The following is a 26030-nucleotide window of genomic DNA, read 5'->3' as shown; positions in this document are numbered from 1 at the left end:
TTTTACAAGTCTGAGAGGAAATACTGACAGAGACGGAAAGAACTTTGAGAGCTCAATGTATGGAAGCAAGTGACACAGTGTGACATCACCCTCCTAATCGGTGTAACTGCCATGGGTGCTGCTATGGACAGCGTATGGTTTAGGATAGGGAAAACCAAAAAGCAGTAACAGCCTCCGAGGAAATACAGAGCATAGGCAGCTGTGACTGAGGGATGAAGTCTCTATAATACACTGAAGCTCAGAATGTCTGGCTCAAGAATACACGCTTAAAGTTACTCTGTTCTTATTCTCTAAGGTGTACAATAAAGGAATGCATGCACTGGGCATAGTAGGAAACTTTCTCTTTTAACATTACATGAAAATCACAAGGCTAAAGAGGACATGTGAGGAGAGAAAACAAGTTAGAAGTATAACCTCCCTTTACTCAATAGAAGTACATGCAATAGGGGAAGAACTTCAAGTGAAGCAGTTAATATTTTCTCAAAGTAGAACATATCACCTTCACCACTCTGAAAGGCAGAATAAATGAAAGAAGATAGATGGATAGATAGATACATAGACTTGACAGACAGAAAAGACAGACAGACAAGGAGGTTAGACTAAGAACTAGGTCACGACATAGAGGTCATCGAAAAGAACAATAGGAATCCCAGAGGTCATAAACCCAAACAGACACAGCACATAAGCTGCATAAATGGAAGTAACAAAAACTAGTAAGAACCATTATATTTAAAAGAGCAATGAAAACAATGATTGAACCTATATTACAGCACATCTCAGAACCAGAAAATCTAAGAACAAAAGAAAAGAAGGACGAAAGCCAGAGCTGGAGACTAGTTTCTGAGGTGAAAATGTCCCTTGCAAGTGCTGCATTTGGTTTACAGTGGCAAAACTGATTAAGACTAAATTCAAGTCTAACAACAAGCAACTAAAACAAGCTCATGGTTCCAAAACAAGTTCATGGTTCCAACTAGTACAATATCCAAGTTTTCGGAAACTCTAATGAGGAGTCACAGGGTCGAGGTACGGATCCATACACAGTGAAATTATTTGTACACTCATACTATCTCTTTCATTTGCAGCCTGTAACAACACATTTTCTATTCTTAGGTTAAACTTAGGAAGTTTCTCACCTTCTTGTTGTATCACTAGGCCTGCCTCTCTGTTACTTTATCTCAATTTCCTCTGTAAGTGGACTTTTAAGTCTTCACTGATGGTTGAATTTAGTAAAAACAACCTTTGCACATTAGCACTCAAATACTTTAATTACTGGATCAGGAACTGAAAAGTTTAAAATCCTAAATATAATAGTTGACTGAGTTTTTTTACCCTCCTCTACTTCACTCTAAGCAAAAGTTCTGGTGCTTACAATACTGAACGTCCTCTGGTCCAGCTCTTCAGACTCCTCAGCTATGGGAACTGGCTCTCCCCCTGCAGTGATGTGAACAGGAGCGTCGGACACCACAGACTTTTTGGATCGGTCTTTACTTTCAGGCTTGGATTCATTCATCTGGAAAAGAGGACAAAACAAAAGCCCACCCATAAAGGCAACATGATTAGCTTTCAGAACAATTACTCATTTTCTTCTACACGTACTTGTTTTCAGTGAATATTCATGTATTTCATTTTTTCAAGCTTCATTTGGAGATCTCTCTTGACTCACTCTTACTACTGTTAGGTTTTTAAAAAAAGGTTTCTTTTCTACTGTACTAAAGACTATGTCTCCTTTATCTTGTAAAGTTAGCCACTATCTTTTAAGTAAGCCATTAAAAAAGTGCTCAAACCAATTCCTCTCCTCAACTATATGCCCACATAAACTTCTGAAAAACTCAGTCACTGAAACTAGGGTTTGAAAGGATGGATCTTTGATCTGTGTCTCATATATGTATTTATTACATAGTTATGATCTGTAAATAAGTCTACATTATAAGCCACACACACACAAACCACAGAAAAATTCCATTTCTTAAGTTCAACTTCTCTTCCTACACTAACAGCTGGTGCTCCAAAAGTATACGTACTTTGTCATCATCTTCATCAGACTTCTCTGAAGGTAGGGGAGATGAGTCACTCTTTATTTCTTCTTTTACTTTTATGGACTTCATTCCTTTATTCTTTTTAGTTCTTGTTTTTCTCCTCTTTGAACCTCCCTAAAAGCAATTATTTGTATTTAATCAATGCACTGATTTCCTGTTTTAAAAACAGTAAAATACTAATCTGCAATTCAGACTCATATATTCCAAGTCTATTGGTAATGAGCTGCAAGTTTAGACTCAATAGAGGAAAACACAACTTTATACATCAAATCCAATAATGTCAAAAGTATTAACCACTGCAATTATTCCTTCAAAGAGACTCAGATTATATCACCTGCAACTAAATTCAGTGCTACCAACATAGTGATAGAAATCTTTTCAATACCATACAGATAGTTGTTGACACCATGGTTACAGGCAAACTGTAAAGGACTGGAAAGATTGAAGAGTGAGGAATTGTCACTCTGGGGCCTGTAGAGATAGCTTAGTGGCTAAGAGCATTGGCTACTCTTAGCACACGGTGGCTTACAACCACATATTATGTCTAGTTCTAGGGATCTGGTGTCCTTGTCTAGATTCAATGGGCACCATGGTACACAGACATACATGCAAGAAAAATAGTCAAAGACATACAATAAAAATAAATTTTTACAAAGTTTTTTTAAAGTATCTTTTTTGAAGTATCTCATAAAGTCTCTGACCCTTAACTCTGTGCATTAAACTGTAATACTTCAAATAATAAAATGTATAGGCCTGGCCTCTCTCTACTGTCACAATCAAGTTCTAAGCTAAGAAACAATGAAGTTCCTACATTAAGTACAGCTATCTACCTCGGTCAACTAACTCTAGAAGCGTGAGCTGCTTCTGAACATGCACATTTTAACTTACTGCACCAGAGAGTCTCTGAGCCTCTTTTTTTGCAAGATCTCTGCTAAGTAATTTGATGAGGTAGTCTGCACGTGTCTGCAACTGCTTGGCTTGTGGTTTTTTATCAGGATCATCTGGAAGAATCTGAAAGGGCAACACATTTTCCAGGCTGTCTTTCATAAATAACATGAAAAATTTACTGGTGAAAAATACAACTTAATAAATATGCACACAGTTCACACATTAAAGCTTCTAATATTGCTTATATTGTTGGAGGAATAAGATATGCAGCAGATACGAGAGGGCAGCAAGCTGGGCAGTGACAACAGAACTGCGCACAGCCACAAACACAGTCTTTAAACCGCATCATAAACACATTTAATTTCCTTGGAAGCAAAGTCATTCTTCTTTTGTTGCTGTTGTTATTTGCTTGTTTATCAGAGACAGGGTTTCACTGTGTAGCGTTGGCTGTCCTGGATCTCCTTTGGTAGACTAGGCTGGCTTCAAACTCAGAAATCCACCTGCCTCAGCCTTCTCAGTGCTGGAATTAAAGTTGTGCACCACCACTACCCAGCCATTCTTTTCTTCTTTACTGAGACTGTCTTACTGTCTTACAGTCTTGGCTGGCCTCAAACTTACGGCAATTTTCTTGTCTCTTGGAGTACTAGGATTACCAGTGTTCATCACTGTATCTGTCTCTTGTGAATAAATTCTATTTACATACACCTAAAAGGAAAATTGTAAGAGCAAACACCTGAAATCCAAGCATTCAGGAGGAAGACAATCAAGAGCCCTAAGTCAGCCAGGATTAATAGCCTGGTAAAATGTGTATCAAAACACACAGACACACACATAACCTCAAAACACATACATACTGCAAACAAAGCAAGGAAACAAAACTTCTGATGCTACACAAACAAAAAAGTCTGAGGTGTGATCTGAGCACTGGAGAGGAAGAGACAGGAAGGTACCTCGGGCCATCTGGCCAGGCAGTCTAACCTGACTGTAAACTTTAAAAACAATGAGAAACCCTGTCTAGAAGACAGAAAGACAGACCGACCGAACTGAGGTTGACACCCAAGATTATCCTCTGGCCTCCACAAACATGCACACATGCTCCCACAAACACACAAACACGTAAGTAGAAAAAAAAAATAGCACCAAGAAATGCTCCTAATGTCTCCATTTTGTTTAAAAAGAAAAAAAAAAAAAGCTGTCAGAACAACAAAATAAAAATCACCTAAATTTCTAACATTAATTGATATTTTCTCAAGATATTATTTTTCCAGGACACAGTGACCCAACAATCCAGGGACCATGCAGGAGAGTCAGGAGTTTCAACACAGTGAAGCATTCCTTAGCATTGTTGATTTCTAAGAAAGCCATTATAAGACTTTAAGTTTTCTTTTTGTTTACTTTAAATGGAAAAGTAAATTAAATCAAGTAATTTATACCTGTGTCTTAATTATAAAAATATAACTCAGAAATAAAGCAAAACAATAAGAAATGATTTAAATTCATTTATTTCATGAGAACCAACCAAGTTTTAAAGTAGAAATCGCAGAATTAGAACCTTTATTTCCTTATTCTCAATTAAACTTATTTTCAAAATAATTTTTAAAAATTAGAGTAACTCACAGACAATATTAGCAGCCAACAAAGTCAGGAAATGTTAAGTACCTTGTGTGTTAAACTGAGGTCTGGATCCATTTTAATCATCTCCCAGCTTCCATAGCCATACTCATAGATACCAATTAGCAAATTGGAATCATCTTCTTTGCCCCAGTCTATATCAAAGTGAGCAGCCTTTGTATGGCACGGGATTGTATACCTAGATTAAAGGTGGTAATAATTACTTCAAATTAATAATGGTCTAAAATGTAAATTTTAGAATATTTAAGTAACTAAAACTTTCTGTTCAAAAACAGTCAATGCCACAAAAAAAGTAGCGTATGTTCATAACAAAGTGCTCAGTAACAGAGTCTGATAAAGTAAGAAACTCACTGCTTCCTCTCTTCTGGATCTGAAGGAATAGACTTATGTAAAGGTATCAATTCGTCTTCATGAGCAATGACTAGCTTTGCATTCACTTGTACTCCTGATATTCGAAATGTTGGCCCCTTCACTTTCCCAAGTCTGCCACCTTTTTCAAACAAGAGCATAGAAAACATAACACATATATCTATATAACTATGGAAAATTCTACAAAACAGCATATTATTTATAACATATATTACTTAAGTTTTTATTTCACTATACATACTACTAGCTAAACCAAAAAATGTCAATTCACAAAAGTCCCTCTGTGAAGTTTTGGTAAATAAAGGAAGGAGACTGGCACCAGCAGCCTCTAGACAAGAATCTCACAATGATTTCTTCAGTGCATCAGATTAAAAATCTTATGTAGATATTTTTCCTCAACTAGATGAGAAAATAAGCATAATGAAATAACTGCATACTCCAAAATAATGCCACCTGTGCATATTTAAATGCTCTTCATCTGGTCACATACACAAGACAGCATAAGAGTAATTCCTGAATTATGTCCTACGCAGAGCCCTTGGGGACACTGAGGAACACACTCACTGCCTTGCAAATGCAACTCTAGTCTCTACACTCCAACTCTGGTTACTCAGAACGGCTCACTGCACCCGGCTAAGCAGCTTCTGAGAATGACAAGCAGGAAGGTGTTTACCTGTTCGCTCTGTTCCTGAAGAACTATCTTTTAAAGCTTTAATACAACCATTATGCACCAATTCTCCTAGTCTTCTGAGGTCTGTTTCTGACTTATCAACCAATTCAGCATCTCGAGCAATTGCATCTAATCTGTAATAAGACAATTCAATTTTCAGATAAATACATTAAATGAAATGATACAATTTAAAAAGCTTATTTCAAAATCCAAATATCACTCGTCTTTTCTGTAAAGTCTAGCTCATACAACAGGTACAGAAAACTAGGACAATTTATCAGAGAATCAATTCACCACACACTCAAAAGTATTAAGCATGGTAAAGAATTCATTACAGAGCAAAATAGTAAGCTCCTGAAGATTATATACACTAACCATGAAAAGTCTGTTCAGAAAGGGAGTGATAAAATTTTATTACAATTATAAACTAAAAGGTCCTGAACTTTGTATTACCATAGACCTGATAAAAATTAACAGTTAAGGTTATTTCCATCATATAAAATAACCATGCAAATATTGCTGCATTTTAAGCAACTCACTCAAAAGAAAATTGTATGTATATGTATTTTATGAATGAGTCTTTAATGCTCTGCATTCAGAGAGTTTACGACTACAGAAGACAAGAAGGTCAGGTCAGGTTAGTGACTCAGTCCCTCTGTGATAGATCTGTACTCTTTCTTAAATAGTTAATGGGAAAAAAAGATAATGACTGAAAAATATATTACAGTTGTCAGAAAGCAACAAGGTGTGATTTACTGACACTTACTCAAAGATAAGAAAAATTCTAGAGACTTAAATCATACAAATGCATTTTAATAATCTGTAATTTGGCTCCTGCCAATTTTTAAAAATACTTATTAAAGCAAATTCAGTCAAGTAGCTAAACTGAATGGCAACTAAGTAAACAAACATGACAACATATTACACATTTCAAACTATGAGGATGACAAATGTATTTACCTCTCCAGAGGGCCACCAAATTTCTTATAGCTCTTGATAAACCTAACAGAAAATAAATTTTTGGTTCAAATGTGTTTTATACAAATGTGTTTATATATATATACATATATATATATATACACATATATATTTATGTACGCATACACCCATATATATGTATATATAATCTATATTGAAGTGGACTGGGTGTAGCTCAGGAGTATAGAGCCAGCCAAGAATGCACAAAGGTCATGGATTTGATTCCCAATGCTGTAAAAACCAAACACAGTAACCACAGACATACACAGACAGATAACACCCACACATACATTCATATATACGCACACACACAAATCACTCTGTATTTATAATGCATATAAAAATAAGAAAATACTTGGAGTCAGGCATGGTGGTGCAAGTACAATTCTAGCACTTGGGAGGTGCAGGCAAGGGGATCAGGAGCTCAAGGGCAGCCTGAGCTACATGAGACCCTGTGTTAAAAAAACAAAAACCAAATCAAACAAACAAACAGAAAAGAAAAGAAAAGAAAACTTCCCTGATTTAAAAAAAGAAGAAACTAAGCTATAAATTGTTAGGACATTAAATTATACCAGATATAACACTGTATCACCCAAAGAAGAAGCTAAGATATCAATATAAATAAAACAATAGAAGCTAATTTTTATTTTAGAAATTACTTTATTATTTTCATAAGACATGAAAAAAAAGGTCCAAAGCTACCACAAGAGGAATTGTCTCCAAAATTATTATCAACCATTATGCCTCATCACACTCCTAAAGCTGACCAAGATTTACTCAAAGGGTTCCATTCAGATGACTATTATACCAGCAACAGAAACAAAAACTTTATGTCACAACAAAGCAACTTAAATGGTTGATGGATGAGGGAAAATATCCAGAAAGCAGAAGATGAAATGCTTCTCCAACTAAAGACAGAAAGTCCAGCAAATCAGATGGTCATAAAAGTTCCCTTAATGAAAACTAACAATGCATTTAGTTTTCTTGTAGGAACAATGAGGAAGAACTTTGTCAGGTCTATGATTTAAAGGAAAAGAGTTAAAAATAACTTGAAAGAAACAAACGTCTAAAACATAAAAAAAATGCACAAGCTATTATCAAACTTTACAGGTGAAGCTACTGCCCAAGCTAAGCTGCTCTTGCTCCACTGGAGACGAGCACACACATGCAGAGGCTGGCTTGTCCTCACTGCCAGTCTGCCTTTCACATTTACCATTCCTGAGTAGTGCTAAGAATGCCAGGATCCTACACAGGCAAAGTCCGAGCTCTACTGCTCAGAGCTCCATCCCAGCCCCAGGAATGCATGACTGCTTTCAAAAAGCAATCACCTCAATGTAAACAAGAAAAATATAGAGCTAAATTAATTGCCTGAAAAATTACTAATGCTGGAAAACATAAGTGTAGTATGAACCGTGCTAAAAAATGTACTTTTATTGTTCAAAAGGGTCATTATGAACTACAGTAAGAGGAAACAATACTGTTACACAAGTAATGTAACAGTAAATAACATGCAAACATTAGATGTTACACCTTTTCCCAAAGTTATAATCAGTATCTAGGCTGAACTCAATTCCTACACAAATACCTACATTTTTACCCTCTAAAACCCCTCAATCTAGTTTGTATATTTAGTTTCATGCTCTAAAAACACCAAGTGAAACAAAATGGTCTATGTCCTCTTACCGCCTAATTTCTGCATCACTAAATCCTTTAATATTCTCCCGAGGAATGGTTCGTGGTCGCCCACGTTTCTTCGGCCGTTTCCTTTCCGAGACTGAATCACTATCAGATCCAGAATATCTCCTGCTTCTACTGCGCCTCCCTTCACTACCATTAAAACTTATCTGGAAAACAAAACAAAAATATACCCAAATACAAGTTAAAGAAGTCTTGTATCTTACACGCAAAGACAAACATAGTGAACTACTGTAAAACTTTAAAAGCATTAATCCACAGGTGGAAAACATTCCACAGCCAAAAATAGTCAAATAGAGAATGAAATAACATACAATGACAAAGGGCTACTGAGCTTAGTATCTGAGGCACTTATAAATCAAAAAGAAAACAAGTAGCTTTCTGTAAACATATGATAATGGCCATTAGTTGGCAACCAGTGTAGCAGCATAAATGCAAAACTATATGAGCTCAATTATACTTAAAAAGAAATGTACCTTTTTTTTTTCTTTTTTTTTTTTTTTTTTTTTTCTGGAGACAAAGATTTCTCCGTTCAACAGCCCTAGCTGTCCTAGAACTCACTTTATATACCAGGCTGGCCTCGAACCCAGAGTTATGCCTGCCTCTGTCTTCCGAGTGCTAGGATTAAAGATGTATGACACCAATGCCCAGCATGTAATTTCTTTCTAAGCCCATCAGCTTGATAAACAAAGAAATAATGGCCACTATCTGCAATGCCATAAACCTGGACAACAACGGGTACGATTCTTGTATGTCTGCTGATTTTAAAAGATTTATTACTATTTTCTTTAATACAGTATTCTGCCTGCATGTATGCCTGCAAGCCAGAAGAGGGCACTGGATCTTTATTATGGATGGTCATGAGCCACTATGTGGTTGCTGGGAATTGAACTCAGAACATCTGGAAGAGCAGCCAGCAGAAGTGCTCTTTCTTAACCTCTCAACCATCTCTCCAGCCCTGCTAATTATTTAAAACAGGGTACTTGTTAAGATGCTCTTATAAGCATCTAAAGTCATTATTCTGATAACCAAGTCACTTTAGGGCATTTTCCTAAGATCAAAAATGTGAAGGTCTAGTAAAATTCTTCACATAAAGAAAGTTAAAGGAATGTAGGCTTTAACTATAGAGGAAGTAGATAAGTAATCCACAGGATGGAATACCAAGAAGCTACTCAACTTGTTTGTAGAATTAACCATTTATGGTATACTATCCAAGGGAAGAAAACAAGTTCCAAAATCACATGAATTCAAGCTAATTAGCCAAATGAGGGCAATATAAAATGCTGTGGTGATGCATATTAAAAAAGCATTGGTAGGCCTATCTGGAGAAATGAATTTTTTTCCCTTTTTAGTATTTTTTCCTTCTAAATATCATCCTCCTTCTTTTCTAATAAGCCGATCAAATGTTTTCAAGGGGGAAAAAAAAAAAGCCAGACATTGCACTTACTTGTAACTCTTTTTTTGTTTTGTTTTGTTTTGTTTTTAGACACAAAGTTTCTGTGTAGTCTTGGCTGTCCTGGACTCTGTTTGTAGGCTAGGCTGGCCTGGAACTCACAGATATCTACCTGCCTCAGCCTCTGCTAGTGCTGGGATTACAGGTGTGCACCACACCCAACTAACATTTTTATTCTTAATGAATGTACCAAAACATAAACTAAGTCTCTGGAGTTTTTCCCAAAGCTTTAAAAGGCTAAATAAGTTAGGAAATTCTTGACTATTTTACCCTCATCTTTCCCTTTCAGAAGAACTAATGTCTTGCTGAACTTCCTGTGCACTATTAAAAAATCCACTTTGAGCTACACACACCTGTAGTCCCAGCACTTGGGGAGGCAGAGCATCTCTGAGAGTTTGAGAACAGCCTGGTCCAGGACAGCCAAAGCTACACAGAGAAACCCTGTCTCAAAGAAAAGTTACTCTGGAGTCTGTAGAAATACGCACAGATAGGAAACACCATCTATAGTAATCTTCAGGCCAACACATTTGGTTCTACTTCTGCCTGCTATGTAGAAACACACCTTCCACTGAAAACCTAATTTACAACTTTTAAATGTGCATTAAAACTAAAATCATGGACAACTTAAACACCTAAATCAAAGTATTGCCAAGAAGATACTTGAACCCCAGCTATTTGTGAAGACACAGGTGATAGCTAGAGTACCGTGCAAGCAGGTACGAGAACTAAACCAGCTGCACTTGACTAAAGGCTGAGAGTTAGCAAACACAGGACACCTGGAAGCAAGAGCTATAGAGACCCCTCCTAGCCCCGCCCCCTAAAAAACCAGTGCTGGGTGTTTTAATAAAGACCAGCCGCGCAAATGACTTGGAAAAACTGACCTCCAGAATGAAAGCCTAAGAAAGTAGAACTCAGCTCTTCCAGTATGGGCAGTGAGCCTAAAAGACCCTTCTCTCTCACTGACTTGAGGGCACAGGAGACCTCGCGGAAAAGAAAAATTATTTTCCCTTGGGTTAATGGCAAAGGACAGAAGTAAGTTTCTCACTCATTCAAAATGTAATAAGATGCCAAAAATATTCAGTACACAAGAAAATCTTAAAATGCAATATTCAACAAAAAGAGAAAAGAAATCTAGTGTTGGTTGGTTTTCTTTTCCTAAAGATATTAAAAACATACTGGGAAAAATCTCCCAATTAAATTAAAAATCAAAGAAGCCAGTGAGGGATAATATAGTATGTGTAACAAGGAAAATAACAACAGATAACAAAAGGCTGTATTCAAAAGAAAATTAGAGCATTGGATGGTAACAGAAAAAAATCTCAATTTAGCGTTTATACTCACATCTTAAAGTAAAAACAAATTAAATCAAAATAAATGACAAAGAACAAAAACATGAATTAAAAATAGAAATGAAACACAAAGCTCATTCACTGAAAGATAAAGCTAATTAATCTCTACTTAAAATAATCAAGAAAAATATTACCAGTATTAGTAATAAAAGGGCATGCATCACTAAGACATAAAAATAAGAAAATATTAAGTTATGCCTCTAAATTCAACAGAAAAGAACAAAAATCCTCAGAAGAAACTATCAAACTCACTCAGAAAGAAACATATCCTGAACATCTTATTTATAAAAGAAATAGAAGTCAACTAAAATCTTCCAACAACAAAAACCGTACCAAAATAGTTTCTCTGACAATAATCCCATCATTTAATAAGGAAAAATTCCCAAATCTATATAAACTCACCAACTTAGGAGGAAATAATTTCCAACTCATTTTTAAGGCAAATTATCAAAGGTGTTAAGAGAAACAGAATTATGAATCCTTACTAATTATAAACCAAACAAAAAGAGCATTTCACAATAAACTGTGATGCTGATATGTATACACATAGATAGGTAGATATAAAACAATACTCTAAAACTATAAAGTCACCTGCTTTGCACAGTTTCTCATTCTTGGGAGCATATAAATTTCTTCAAGCTCCTTTTGTCTTTCTTCCTCTTCTAATCGTCTTCTTTGATCTTCTGGAATAATTTCCTCCCAGTTTTTTGAATTTCTTTCAGGTTCCAATTCAATGTCATCTTCATCCATATTTGAAAAGTTGGCAACCTGATAAATTCCAGAATTTTAACAGATCAAGTATAATGGACAATATTTAACCCTAAGTCACATCTTTAAAGGAGTAGTGGTAAGACAGAAGACAAAACTAACTTGACTAACTTTATCTAAGCACCAGCCTACTATAACTGGGGCCAACCACCCTAGCTCATATTCCCAAATAACGTAGAAGAATCACTGATGCCAAGTGTTTGAGGTCAACCTCAGAAACCCCTCCTCACCATCTCCACAATCACAACAAAAACCCAGATAGTTCAAGGTAAGGTTATGAACTAAACTATGATGACTGCTAATTATTTAGTTATTTCTTTATTAGAGCAAAGTAGATCAAACCAACTGACCCTACAATTCCTTTCAGCAATGATTTCTGTCTTGTTGTTCAGCATTATTAATAGCAGAACTCAAGGCAGACAGGAAACTAGTAGTTAACAAAATAACAACAGCAAAATATACATTAAGATGCTATGTAATCTTCTACAGGAATTCCCAGTCTGTGAACTAGTGAGTGCCAAAGAGCACCCCGCCGCTCCTTCACAGAAACAGGGCAAGAGTAGCCCCCTAACACCTGAGGTAAGTAAATAGCTGTCTAGACCTTTGCTTCCTTCCCTCGCACTTTAAAGGAAGGAAGAGAAACTAGCTTTTGTGAGGATGAAAGTTGTAAGATGATATTAGCCAATACTCGTTAAAGCTGTCTACCAGTACTAATATGTGAATACACATAACTGAATGAAGACAAGAAAACTTATGCCTGCAATTCATAAAGATAAAGAGACTGAGGGGTTTATTCTCTAAAATTAACATGTACTCAAGCATCCTAGAGCACATTTGTAATTAAAGTATCCAGAAGGCTTTGTTAGAAAGATAACAAGTTCCAGGCAAGCATGTTTTCCGTAAGTACTTGCCTCAAAAAAATCAAATAAATAAAAACAATTAAACAAATAGGCAGCCTTAGTAGGTAGCTAGCCATTATCAGAGTACCAATTCACTGGTATATAAATATTCTGCATTTATTCTAGTTATTATAGAGTTGTGGTTATTTTTTCCTTTCTTGCCTCTCCCCAACAAACTCAACTCAAAATGTAATGACAGAAAAAATGCTTTGCTAGATCAAACCCAGAGTGACAGTTTCAAAGATCTTTATTTCATTGTCTTCCACTTCACTGTCCCACCCCAGTCCATCCTTTATCCTCCAGAGTAAGTGACTGATGTCTAAGTCCATGGTATTCAGATATTATAATTAGGATCTATTGAATGAACAAATGCCAACTGATCCCTAAGAACTTCAGTTTTGGTTTTTTGTTTGTTTGTTTTTGATCTTGAGTTTTTAAGGCCTGAGCCATCTTTCTAATGCAGGAGCCTGCTCCTTTAAAAACAAAACACAAACAAACAAGACAAACATTACTCAAGTACGTTCCTCCCTGACGTCAGCTGTTTATGCTGTGTCACCTCAGCAAGGCAAGTGGTATGACAGTTACTTACTCGGGTTGACTGATTTGCTGGAGTGTTCTTAATTTTTGATAATTCTTCAATTAATTTTTGTTGAAATCCACTCCCATAAAAATCCAATTTGTGCCAGGTACAGTGGCACACACCTTTAATCCCAGCACTCAGGGAGGCAGAGGCAAGAGGATCTCTGTGAGTTTGAGACCAACCTGGTCTGAAAAGCGTGTTCAGGAAAGCCAAGGCTTCACAGAGAAACTCTGTCTCAAAAAACAAAAACAAAACAACAACCAAAAAAGCAAAAACAAAAACAAAATCCAACTTGTGAAGGAGGTACAGAGAGAGGCACCCAGGGGAATCTGAGTCGTCGTAGTAGATGGAAATGGTCAACGAGTATTGTATAAATGTATAAAACTTCCAAGGAATAAAAAATACTATCTAATGAAATCAGCTTCAATCATGAAAATCTGAATACAGATCACATTCATTCATGTATTATCCTAAATATGTAGGGGTGTGCTATTTGCTTGGCATAGTTCTGGCTGTAAATTAGGAACCCATCTTGCACAATGGATTTAATTATTCAAAAACACGTTGGTCTTTATTAAGTGCTGATGGTTTGAGCACAAACTTTTGTACAATACAGAAAATTTTAACACAAAAATTATCTTGTTAGTTCTCTGTAAAGAACAGTATCAAAATATTAATTCACCAATCTGCAAAATATTAACTTCACCAATCTGCAATTATGAGGAAAGGAACAGCCTACCTTGAACTGGGAAAGCAACTCATCTCCTACAGTCAAGGGGCCTGGCTCATTTTCATGAGTTTCAGCTCTCTTCAAGATTTCATCTATATCCATCTCCTGTATTAAAAGAAATTTTACATCTGTTTGAATCTTCCCTCATCCAACAGACAGCAGACATGCTGACGTGGGTGCTGCTAACCTGGGGCTCCTGCTCTTCGCCTTCAGGCTCCTTAAATAACTCCTCAGCACCAAACTTCAGAATGGCCGACAGCTCCTCTTTATTGAAGGGAGTAGAGCTGAAAACAGGAAACATTAAAGTTCAATCTTAACAGCATTATTTTCAGAGCATATTGAGTACAGTTGCCTTTATAAGTGATGAGGAAGTCACATAGGTAAAATCCTAATCTACTTATTTTAAAACTAAGAAATATGAGACAGAAATTAAGAGCATTGCTCTGAGTGATCAGTTTAGAGTAGTGAATCCAGATGTCTGTGTATATGGCTCCAACACAAAGCAGTACAATGTTATTAACATACAAAACGAACCACACTAAGTACAGCATACTGTAATCTACTTACAGTAACATATGCTGACCCCTACCCCGGCAGGCACCCACCTTGACGGGGCAGAGCCTGTGTGCAACACTGTCTTCCCAGTGGTATCCATTCTTTGAATCACAAGATGATCTAGAACCATTTTCTTTTTGGCCCTTTCAAGAATATCTTCTTCAACTGACCCCTTTGTAACTAGGCGATATATATTCACCTAAAAAGCAAGCAGGGAAGCAAGCTACAGTAACAGGGATCTTGCTGACGTGAGTGTACAAATGGTAATCATGGATCAGTTCATCCTCTGCTGAGGTTTAAGTTGTCATACATAAAACAAAAATTTAAGAATCAATAACAGGTCATTGTCTAAAGCAAAAAGTTCTGCCATTAACATCTATTTGCGTCTTTTCTTCATGCATTCTTTCTTTTCCTTTTTCTTCTTTATATTTTTTGCCATGGCTCTGCTTTACTAATACACTCTTAAAAACAAACCATATATATGACGGAAACTGGATCCAGGCTGGTGCCATTTGACTTCAGAAAACATCAGAACAACAAATGAAGCTTATGTACTGAATATGTAACATTCGTTCCAGTTACAATCTAAACAGAATGCAGAGCCTCATAGAAAGTTCTTAGTTCTGTCCAACTCTGGGTGTCAATGACTTTCCCATCATCTTAGTCAAATCTGTATAGTAGTTTTTAAAAAAAGGAAAATACTCTAAAATGGTCAAATAAGAAATAAAAATACCTGCTTCTTCTGCCCAATTCGATGAGCTCGTGCCTGAGCCTGAAGATCATTTTGTGGATTCCAATCAGAATCAAATATGACAACAGTGTCAGCAGAGGCTAAGTTAATGCCTAAACCCCCAGCTCTTGTAGAAAGCAAAAAGCAGAAATCCTACAAGAAAATTTAAATATACAAGCTGTGACCAACATCAGACTCAAAGTCATTTTACAACTGATTTTTTAAATTTAAAGTGTTTTACTAGTGACACTATTAAACTGGAAGGTAACATTAAACATTAACTAATGTTGTTCAGTGGCTCAGGTGGTAGAACATTTGCTTACCAGTATAAGGACTGGGCTTGATCCACAACCATGTAAATAACAACAGTTGTAACTAACGTATAAACCTTTATGAGAATCAATAAGATTTCAAAACATGAAGTCATGAAGTAATAACAAAATTAAACATACTGTTCACTTCTAGAATAAGTTTTTTTTTCTTAAAAAACTCAAGTCACACAACAAATTCTAATGATAGAGAGCTAACTTCTGTTGAAATAAGCTGACTGTAATATGTTGAAATACTGACAGACCAGATCTAACATGTAATATAAATGTAAAAGCTAATGAAAGTAGACCAGCACCAACTCTTTAAAAACAAAGGCTATGTGATTACTAAACAAATGTATAATTTTAAAAGCATTCATACCTCTGATCCCTCAGCATTAAAATGATCTAGTGCTTGTTTCCTCAGCTCCCCTTTTATTGATCCATCTAATCTCTAGAATAAAGCAAATTAATATACTTCATATTAAACCACATTAAACTGTTAAACAACTAAAATCATTACATCTAGTGTGGTTACTGGATAGCAGCAATAGAAATACCTGAAAACAAAGAAATTGTAATTACAGAGCCCCAACTCATACCTGCTCTATCAGAAATCTAAGGACTAGAGCTCAGCAAACACCATCTAGCTGGTAGTTCTGATGAATGCTCAACTTTGAAAGGCATAGCGGCAACTGGTCGGGCAGCCTGCATGAACGGCTTCTTCGTGACTTAGGCAAGAGATTCAACTTCTCCCCTTTACCTGTTCCTTTCGCAGTAATGCAGACCCAGTGAGAAAACACAGTACCTGACAGTCAATGAAGTGCTTACTAAACATTAACTATTATTGAATGTGGGGTGTGACTTCACAGCAAAAAACATTCGACTAATGTATGAAAAGAGGCTTCTGGCTCATCACTGGCACAAGGAAGGGGGTTGTTACATAAGTATGAGAGAAATATTAATTGGTTGTACACAAGAACTAACTTGCTACTCTAATCCATTATTCTTTTCTGTGTTTGCAACACTGACATTAAACCCAGAGCCTCACACGTGAGCCTAGCTCTTGTCACCTGAGCTGTATCTGCAGCCCATGAGCTATGCTTTTATGTGACACATCAAGGTACTATTTTTGCAAGTAATATGCCAAGCTCCACTTTGTTGGCATGTACATTTTTAACAGCTGATAACATCTAATAATCATTATTGGTACTAATCCTCAATTGGTAAGTTAAAAAAAAGGATTAAAAAAATTAACATGAAATTTGTTCATAACAAAAGTTACGATCATTTTTAGATCATTTTCAATACTGACTGAAGAAAAATAGCTTTAACAATTGGCACAAATGTAAATCATTACTGAGATAATGACTGCTTAAAAAATGGAAAGTCTAAAGCAACTCTGCTTAAAAGCAAAATGAATAATCAAGTATCTACAGCAGTTCTGTAAACTTGAAATTCAAGTTTCAAAAGGAGGAAAGGTAAAACAGGTTTTTTGTTTGTTTGCTTGCTTACTTGCTTGCTTTGTTTTTGAGACAGGGTCTGTGCATGCCTGGCTGGCCTTGAACTCAAGAGCTCTGCCTGCCTCCGTTTCCCCAGTGCTAGGATTAAAGGCTTGCAGTAACATGCCTGCAAGCCCTACCTGCTTCCATTCACAGAATTGCTGTAAGAATCCCTGCAATATAGATTAGTGAGTGTCTTAACATTTCACATTGCTGACTTACTAGCCCTTAAATCTGCTACCTCTGTTACCACAAATCTACTTTTTCACCTCTTCTGTCCCTATACCTTGCAAGGTTCCCATTCTGTTTCCAGACCTCAATACTTCACTGCTGCTAGACGAACTTTCTTGTAAAATGAAGAGATAAGATAATATATATTAAAGTTACAATTTTTAAAAGATTATGTTCATTTTGAATTATGTATGCATGTGTGGTTTGTATGTCCTTGAAGTCTCACAGAGGATGTTAGATCAGCGGGAACTACAAATGGTAAAAAAACACCTGACGTGTGCTAGCAAACAAAATCAGGTCCTCTTACAGAGCAGCAAGTGCTCTTAACTGCTGAGCACTCTCCAGGCCCCGCACTAAGCTTTAAAGATACCTGGGGCTGCTGGAGCATCTTTGGAGGATCTTGTTCAAGACCAGTATGAGCAAGACTTATCTAAAAAAGTAAAAAGGGTGGTGATGCAGCTAGTTTGGAGAATACTTAGCTAGCATGCACTAGTCCCTTGGCTCCTTCCACAGCACCACACAAATCAAGCATGGCTGCACATGCCTAGTGCTTAAAGGAGCAGAAGCCATGTAATTCATGATGACACAGTGAGTTCAAGGACAGCCTGAATTTTAGAACAAAAGAATTGAGAATTTTACTAATGCTTCTACATTACAAATGTAGTTTTAACTCTAAAAACTTTAAAAAATGTTTTATTTTTTGTTTGTTATGTGTATATGCACATATGCAAGCAAACCACCTCGGAGGCCAGAAGAGGGAGCACAATCCGGTGAAGCTGGAGAGACAGCTTGTGAGCCACCCAAAATGAGTACTAAAACTTAACTCAGGTCCCCTGGAGGGGCAGAAGGTACCCTTACTTGCTTCCATTTTCTCTCTCTCCAGCCCCAAGGAAAACATTTCAAGGAACTGATTCTCAGTGGTCTGAGAGAAGTGGTCTGAGCTTTCTCCAAAATGAAGAAGTCTAAGCCTGAAAAAGGAGTCATGTCTCATTTCCGTTAAAACACAAAGTACAATGAGTAAAGCCTATGTGTCATTTATTCTAGCATGGCTTAAATAAACAGAAAAATATCTCCCTCTGGGAGGTCATTTAGGAACGAGAAAATCTGAGCAGAGAGGACTGGAGCTTTCAAATGCACTTCTCATTATGTTTCCAGTCAATGATGTACAAAAATGGTTTTTAATTACAAATGATGATACCGTTCCATTTTTCCTTAAATTACTATTTTTTTTATTGTGCTAATCTTACCAAGTAACTATCTTTCACAATACGTAACAGTTTATTTCCACTTTGAAACTACATATGATAATGTAAGCTTCAACAGAGCAGAGACTCTGTATCCTAGTTCTTACTGTAATTCTGCCTGTGTTGCACATCTGCCATGTTCCTGGTACTATTCCAACGGGGCCAGTAAGATGACTTGGTATACAAAGCATGCCTGGTGACCTGAGCTCAACCCCTTGAGCCCACATGAATGTGCAAATTCAAAATTGTGCGCTGACCTCTAGGACTGTATATGTGCACGCTCAGGCACTCTCTCTCTCTCTCAGACACACACATACACATACTTAATGGAAAACAAATAAATTATTATTAGGTATAAATAGAGTGCTAAAAATAGGACCTGGCTCTAATATTAAAACATTCAAGGTGTAGGCTTTAATTCTACTGAATGATTTCAATATGAATTTTAAGTAGGATGTAAGCCTACTTTGATCTAATCCCTTCTCTAGTTTTATTCAGCAAACCACGATCAGGCTGACCACAGGCACACAGATCATTAGAACCTGCTACATATCCTGGCAGCGTGCCCAAGGACGGCTTCTCCTTCCCCAGACTCCACAGTTCACAAAGCTTCCCCTTCAAATCTATCTTAACCTAGAAACACTGCCTTGGTCCTGCTTTTTAACAGTATATATCATAGAAAACAGAACTAAAATAAAATTCAGAGAACAAAATGAAACTCTTGGAAAACAATGACAAACATAATTCTCTAAGTAGGAATGTTTAAGAGAAATACAATTTAACTTTACATGCAAAATAATCTCAAAAGTAATTTCTATGAAATAAGGAAGCCCAAGAATATGATGAAACTTAACGACAATGAAATGCTTACTTGAAAGGGGAATTGACGATACTTCAAATATTCTGCAAGTATATCTAGCATCCGCACCATCTGAGAAAAAATGAGTACTCGATTGCCTCTTTCTCTTAGGCGAATTAACAGCTTGTCTAGAAGAATTAACTTTCCGCTACTACGGATTAAGTGCTAAAAAAACAATAAATTAAAACTATTACAACGCGATAAAGCAAGTAGTACAATGCTCTAGTTAATATTGCAGTTGCTCCAATATTTCCAATTAAGATTTTAAGCTCAGAGAAAAACTTATTTTTCTAGGACCTAGAACAATTTCTAGGACCTTTCCCATTTGACTCCATTACATAAATGAAAACCACCCTGGCCATGCAGCCCCAGCAGGAAAATGATGCTGTATTAGTCCACTTGCTAGCTCTCAGACTATTTCTCCAAATCTTAGCCAAAACAAACATACATTAAAAAAAAAAAGCAATTAAACAAACAATACTTTTAAGAGCAAGCAAAAATATTATTTTTTAGTTCAAGGATCCTCACCCCTCAATGCACTACCGTGGTCAAATTACAAACACGTCATCACGCTTCTAAGCAGCCTTCCGACACTAACAGAGGGCAGGACCTGTGGAGGCAAGCCCTCCTTTACACGGCCATCTGCACGGACAGCCACATCACAGTCTAGGTCACACTCATGGACCCTTGTCTGATAAATCACTACGACCACTCACTTGGAAGACTATGTTTACAAATTATAATTTTAAAAGCTATCAGAAAAATGAAAGATAACCAAGACCATTATTTAAATGAAACATTAGCCAGAGAGTACTTATGATGAATATATTAAATGACTGTGCCATTTTAAGCTAAAAACTGAAATACGTATTCTTAGAATTCTGCTTTACCAAAAGTAACAGATAAAAATTCTTACTTGTAAGGCCTCCTGTTTATTATAGAATTCATTATTATCTGGTGGTTTAATGAGGTAGCAATGGTTACAACATTTCTTTAGCTCCATCATAATGTTCAAAAAGCCTGAGGTACTGCCCTTGGAACCTTTGCTGAGGGCTTTGTAATTCCTAGTTAAAATCCACCTTTAAAAACAAAAGTCACACAATATTCAGCAACCAACAAGATAAATTCTGAAAGCTTAAAAAAAAAAAAATACTAGTACCAAATCAAAATTTCACCATATCTTTCTGAAGCTCATGATTAGATACAGGATGTACTGAACCTCATGTGTAACACATAAAAATACACGTAACCTGCCTGGCCCGTCAACTACACACAAGAGCTTTCTGCAGTAAAACCATACGCAGATAATTAACTCATGCAATATAATCAGCACAGTCATCAATCTCCCCAAAAACTTCATTCCATCAGACAAGTTATGAGAACCACAGCTCTTCCAGGGAGTCTCACAAGAATACCTAGTTCTAGTCATGGACCTCTCTAAATTCCAATTATGTAATACACGTAGAACTAGAAAAATACACTTCAATCCACATGCAATTCTTCTCTCCAAATCCTACCTTAATTACCTTCCTTTCTTATAAAATTACCTTATGAAGAGATTATAAAACCCCCAAATATCTAGGTATCCTTTTATTATCTCAACTAAAAAGCAAACAGGAGTCCATATATTGGTTCTGAAGGCAGTATTAAAGGCTCAAAGCTTATTTTACTGTATTCAGAATTTCTCCTGTGTGTTTCTGGAGGAGATACTTTAATAAAACTTTTTACACAGATTTATGGCAATCTTTTGACGAGGCTCAAGGCTAATTTGGGCATCCGTCAGGATTGTCTCCACCACCCAGTCGGAAACACATACAAAATTTAAAACAACATTTTATTACCATAAGAAAGTACCCAAAAGAGTCATAAGTTTATAATTATACAATCAGCACTGAGGGAATTAGAGGGATTATATCTTCTTTCTCCTTTCAACTGTTCTAAATTTTTTTCATTTTCAAATTTTTCCAATTTTCTACATACAATAAAAAAATACTTGAGTATTACCCTTTTCCAGTATAAAACATTCTCTCCATAAACAACCCAAATCTACAGAAAATAAAAGGAATATTTTTAAAGATTCCAGAAGAATATACTATGGAAAATCCACACTGCAAAAACTTAACTCAGATAACTGTTTCCTTATCAAAGGACTTCTGGGGGAGAGGGGGAGAGGCAGAATAGAAACTATAAATGGGTACTTAATTACCACAGAAAAATCATATTCATTTCTGATATAAGTAAAATTTAAAGTGTGAGGCAGCACACAAAAGCTTGAGTGAACATTGACATCATAAAATGTTAAACTTTAAGTGGGGTAATAGTGTTTTTAAAAATTATTAGAGATACATGAAAAAACTACCTCTGACGTGTGAAAAGCACAAGAAAAATAAAAAGAAACCAGAGTGTTAATAAACTCAAATTTCAGTCATAGGTATTTGGGAGGTTTGGGTTTTTGGTTTTTTGCTTTTATTTGTTTTTTGAGGCAGGGTCATACCTACAGTCTAGACTTGCCTGGAACTCATTAAGTACCGTGGGTGGATTTGCAACCTCAACCCTTCTGACAACCTCCTAGTGTTGAGATCACAGCATGCACCATAACACCTTCAATAAATCCACATGAACTTATAGATTTTCACCATAAATTTAACCGTTGAAGATTCAAAATATAGTCACAATGTACAAGTAAATATCTGAAAAGATGTTAGGACACATTTTTGTTTTTATTCTTTGAAAAGTCACTATATAAATTTGACAAAAAACTTACACAAAATATAACTAGTTCATGCTCCCCCCCCCCAAAAAAAAAGCCTAAAATTTTGCCTACAGTTTCTTTAGCACTGTCAGTTACCACAAGCACTAGACACACCAGGCAAGTTGAAAGGTAAAGGAACAGAATGATGTGTTACACACATGGCTTGGGGACTGGAGAGGTGCTCGGTGTGTAAGAGCACTTGCTGCCACTGCAGAGTGGCACTTCCATTCCCAGCACCCACACAGAAGTTCAAGCATCTGCAACTTTGGGTGCAGTAGATCCTCTTCTGTACTCTGGCCTCCACAGGCACCAGGTGTGTACACAGTACACATACATATATGTAAGCCAAGACTCATACACGTGAAAATAAATCTTTTAAGGCAATAATTTAATCTTGGATCCAGCACCCTCCTAATTAGCCACAAAATAAACTTACTCTAAAATTGAGTTAAGTGGCCACAACTCTGAGACCCTGTGCGTGAGGAAGTGGGCACCATAAGGACAAGAACAGCTAACTCTCAATTAAGTGTTCTGTGCTAGCTTACTTGTAATATTGTTTCTGTAAAGCACTCATTTCCATTCTTAAAATCTGTTCAACCTTGGCAGGAAGAGATTTTTCTACATCTTTCTTAACTCTGCGTAACAGAAATGGCTCAAGTTCCTTGTGAAGGCTTGCATAACCATATTCTCTGCCTTTGCCATGTTCTTCCTCAAAATCTTCCCATGAAGAAAACCTTAAAAAAAAATTTAAGAACAATTATTGAAATTAAGAAAAATTGTATATAAGAGCTAAAATTAATCTAAGTCTCCTACTCCTAGAAATTTCTCCTAGACGTAGGCAAGCGAAAGCACACACACGCACACACATATACACACACAAATATAAACATGCTTGTGGATATATATGTATCCATACGCATATGAGTGAGTATATATAATCCAACCTGAGCTACAGAGAGCATTCAAGGCCAGCCTGGGCAATTTAGGGGGACTCTACCTCAAAACAAAAAGTAAAAAAAAAAAAAAAAAAGTCAAGAGATCTAGCTCATGGCAGATCTAGCATGGCAGAAGCTCATGCTTCTCAAGCATGTGTGATATACAAGGCTCATCTTGCAGAACTGCACCAAAAAGATGACATGAGTAAGCTGTCATGATTATTCTTGAATTAAATTCAAGGACACAATTTTCACCAAAATATTTCTCAAAAATGCCATGTAAAGTTCAAGACATATTGAAAAAAGAATGTGTATGTGACCTGTGACCAATTATTTAACTTTATAGTCTAGTTTTCATTTACAAAATCTGATTACCAGAACTCTAAGGATATTGTAACTGCTACTACTAAATATAAAAAAGTGTTAATAATTCTAGCTTTCCAGGCAAGGGTTATTTGCACACATTTTGCACACGAGGTATATTTTATTTACACAGGGCACAGGAATTCACTGGGTTCTATTCCTGGAGGCCATGTTGCAGCTCACTCCAGTTCTATTATTTCTACTTCCAGGAAAATAAATGCCCTCTTCTTACTTCCTCGGGCACTGCCTGTTCATGGCACATGTAGGTAAATCAGTCATACACATGAGTTTTTTTTTTAAATGTATAAACTGAAGTTTTAAGTATTTAACTTTTTAAACTTACAAATCCAAAATATTACTCTACCCCATTTTTTTCATTGTTAATGATCTGTGACCCAATGTCATTTAATAATGAACCCGATTTCCTAAATTTTTCCACAACTAAATCTAAGCATATAAAACTACAATCAAAACTGTATATCCCAGGATGTCTTACTTTTCTGGCATAATGAAATGTAGCAACGACCAGAGCTCTTTCAGGGAGTTTTGTAGAGGAGTTCCAGTGATAAGGAGACGATGATTAGATTTAAAATCAATTAAAGTTTTATAAAGAAGGGAATCGTCATTTTTTAATCGATGTGCTTCATCAACACCTATAAATGCCCAATTTAGACCACCAAGGAATGCCTTAAAATAAACAAAAGAAGAGTTAATATATTTAGAGAAGTAAGAATTCAAATTTAACTTTCTCATTAGATTTGAATTCAAGATTACTAAAATGAGGTAAATTAAAATTAAAAACTATCACTTTAATCTCAGCACTTGGGAGACAGAGGCAGGCAGATCTCAGCCAGGGCAACACAGAGAAAACTGTCTTAAAGAACCAAAATAAACAAACAAATATTTCAAGACTGGACTGGAATCCTCAAATCAAGTAACTTACCACGCAAAATAAAATTTCTTCAATGACTAATTTAACCATTAGAAAATGGAGAATACCATTCTATATCGGCTTAAACAATGAGCAAACAGGAAGGAAGCTGGTACCACCTCTTCAAAATTTTACACAAGATTTTTAGCCCAAGTCCAACAAAGGTCCCTACGAATGTCAACTTGACACAGTGTCATGCCCCAAGTCTAAGTATAATTAATCACATGACTTCTAAAAACAGTAGGTTTCTAATACATAAATTTAGGTCTCTTTGAGACTTGAAATAGAGACATGCCTGATTCTGCTATTAAGAACATTAGACAAGTTCATGATGCTCTTAGAGAACTAACTTTTCAATAAAGTAGAAACAGTAAACAAAGCACGTGCAAGAATTAGATGAGACAACAGTTATACACATCTGATGGAGCCCTAACACTGTCTGGCACTGTCGCCCTTAACAGTCCAGGATCTAGTCTAGTCATGTGAGAAGGTAAGCTTCAGCTGAGAAATTGTTTACATCAGACAGGCCTACTACATGTCGTAATTGCTAATTACTACAGGAGGGCTCAAGCCACCACTGGTGGTACCATCCTCAGGTAGGTGATCCTGCCCTTTGTCTGAATGCTAACTGAGCATGGCCCTGAGAGCAAGCCAGCAAGTGGCCTCCCACCATGCTTTCTACCAAGGATCTCTGCTTGCGCTCCTACACTGACTTCCTTCATGATGACCATCAAGATGGAAGTCAAATAAACCCCCTTCTCCCCTAAGTTGCTTTTGGTCATTGTTTTATCAAGGTATACAATAACAGAAATGAAACCAAGACAGGCCTCTTCCACTATTTTTTAGATGTTAGACATAGCACACTAATTATTCACTTCCATTTAAATAAGAATTGGTAAACTTTTTCTAAAAATAGAAATGAAAATATTTTAGACTTTGCAGGCCAATGTGCTCCATCACATCATTTCAATACAACTCCTTTAAAATACAAAATTCATTCTCAGCTCAAGGGCCATTTAAAAAACCTACAAAGTAGAAAACAAAACAATTTAAAAACCCCAAGGTTCCACTTTACAGATCTGTTCAATGACTTAAATATCCTTTCATTTTGATCACAACAAACAATACAGGAAAACTGAGAGTCAACAGAAAGCACAGAAGTAATACATACCTTATCCTTCAATAAAATTTCATAAGTTGTTAAAAGTATATTAAATTTTAACCGTTTGGTCTGGGGGTGCATCCATTCATGAGTTCTTATCTATAATGGAATTTTAAGGACAAATTTAAGACAAGCACTAAGCAAATTATATTTCTAATTGATATCTAAAATGAATTAAAAGCCTCTTGAAATACACACACACAAAAAGATGTAATAAAAGTTAGTAACTCTTTATAAAATTCAACATGGTATGCTAAACAAACACACAGTGAACAATTTCATTACATTCCTTTCACTGAAGAAAAGCTCTCGTATTTGGCAAACAATTCACCTATTAACGTTAACAGGCGAAAAGTGGCATCTAAGCTTTGTCTTGCACAATTGCAAGGACAGTAATATAAAGACGACAAT

General features: G+C 36.2%; 1 protein-coding gene across 2 annotated transcripts in view; it reads right to left on the bottom strand.

Moving 5' to 3' along the window:
- Chd1 (chromodomain helicase DNA binding protein 1) overlaps window positions 1-26030 on the bottom strand; it is a 69599-nt gene that overhangs the window by 14141 nt on the left and 29428 nt on the right. For both annotated transcript variants that reach the window (XM_055615965.1, XM_055615966.1), the window contains exons 12-30: window positions 25629-25718; window positions 24023-24213; window positions 22774-22962; window positions 20393-20555; window positions 19489-19641; window positions 16023-16094; window positions 15336-15485; window positions 14653-14801; window positions 14235-14331; window positions 14057-14152; window positions 11662-11838; window positions 8257-8417; window positions 6556-6597; window positions 5599-5729; window positions 4908-5046; window positions 4584-4734; window positions 2925-3047; window positions 2022-2150; window positions 1370-1510 (exon numbers count right to left, since the gene is read on the bottom strand). In XM_055615965.1, the coding sequence (XP_055471940.1) occupies window positions 1370-1510; window positions 2022-2150; window positions 2925-3047; window positions 4584-4734; window positions 4908-5046; window positions 5599-5729; window positions 6556-6597; window positions 8257-8417; window positions 11662-11838; window positions 14057-14152; window positions 14235-14331; window positions 14653-14801; window positions 15336-15485; window positions 16023-16094; window positions 19489-19641; window positions 20393-20555; window positions 22774-22962; window positions 24023-24213; window positions 25629-25718 (2544 nt within the window). The remainder of the gene's footprint in view (window positions 1-1369; window positions 1511-2021; window positions 2151-2924; window positions 3048-4583; window positions 4735-4907; window positions 5047-5598; window positions 5730-6555; window positions 6598-8256; window positions 8418-11661; window positions 11839-14056; window positions 14153-14234; window positions 14332-14652; window positions 14802-15335; window positions 15486-16022; window positions 16095-19488; window positions 19642-20392; window positions 20556-22773; window positions 22963-24022; window positions 24214-25628; window positions 25719-26030) is intronic.

This window comes from Psammomys obesus, unplaced genomic scaffold (genome assembly GCF_907164565.1).
Source record: "Psammomys obesus unplaced genomic scaffold, mPsaObe1.curated_primary_1811, whole genome shotgun sequence".
NCBI lineage: Eukaryota > Metazoa > Chordata > Mammalia > Rodentia > Muridae > Psammomys > Psammomys obesus.
Note: the sequence above shows the minus strand (reverse complement) of the source record. Positions and strands in the feature narration are given on the sequence as shown.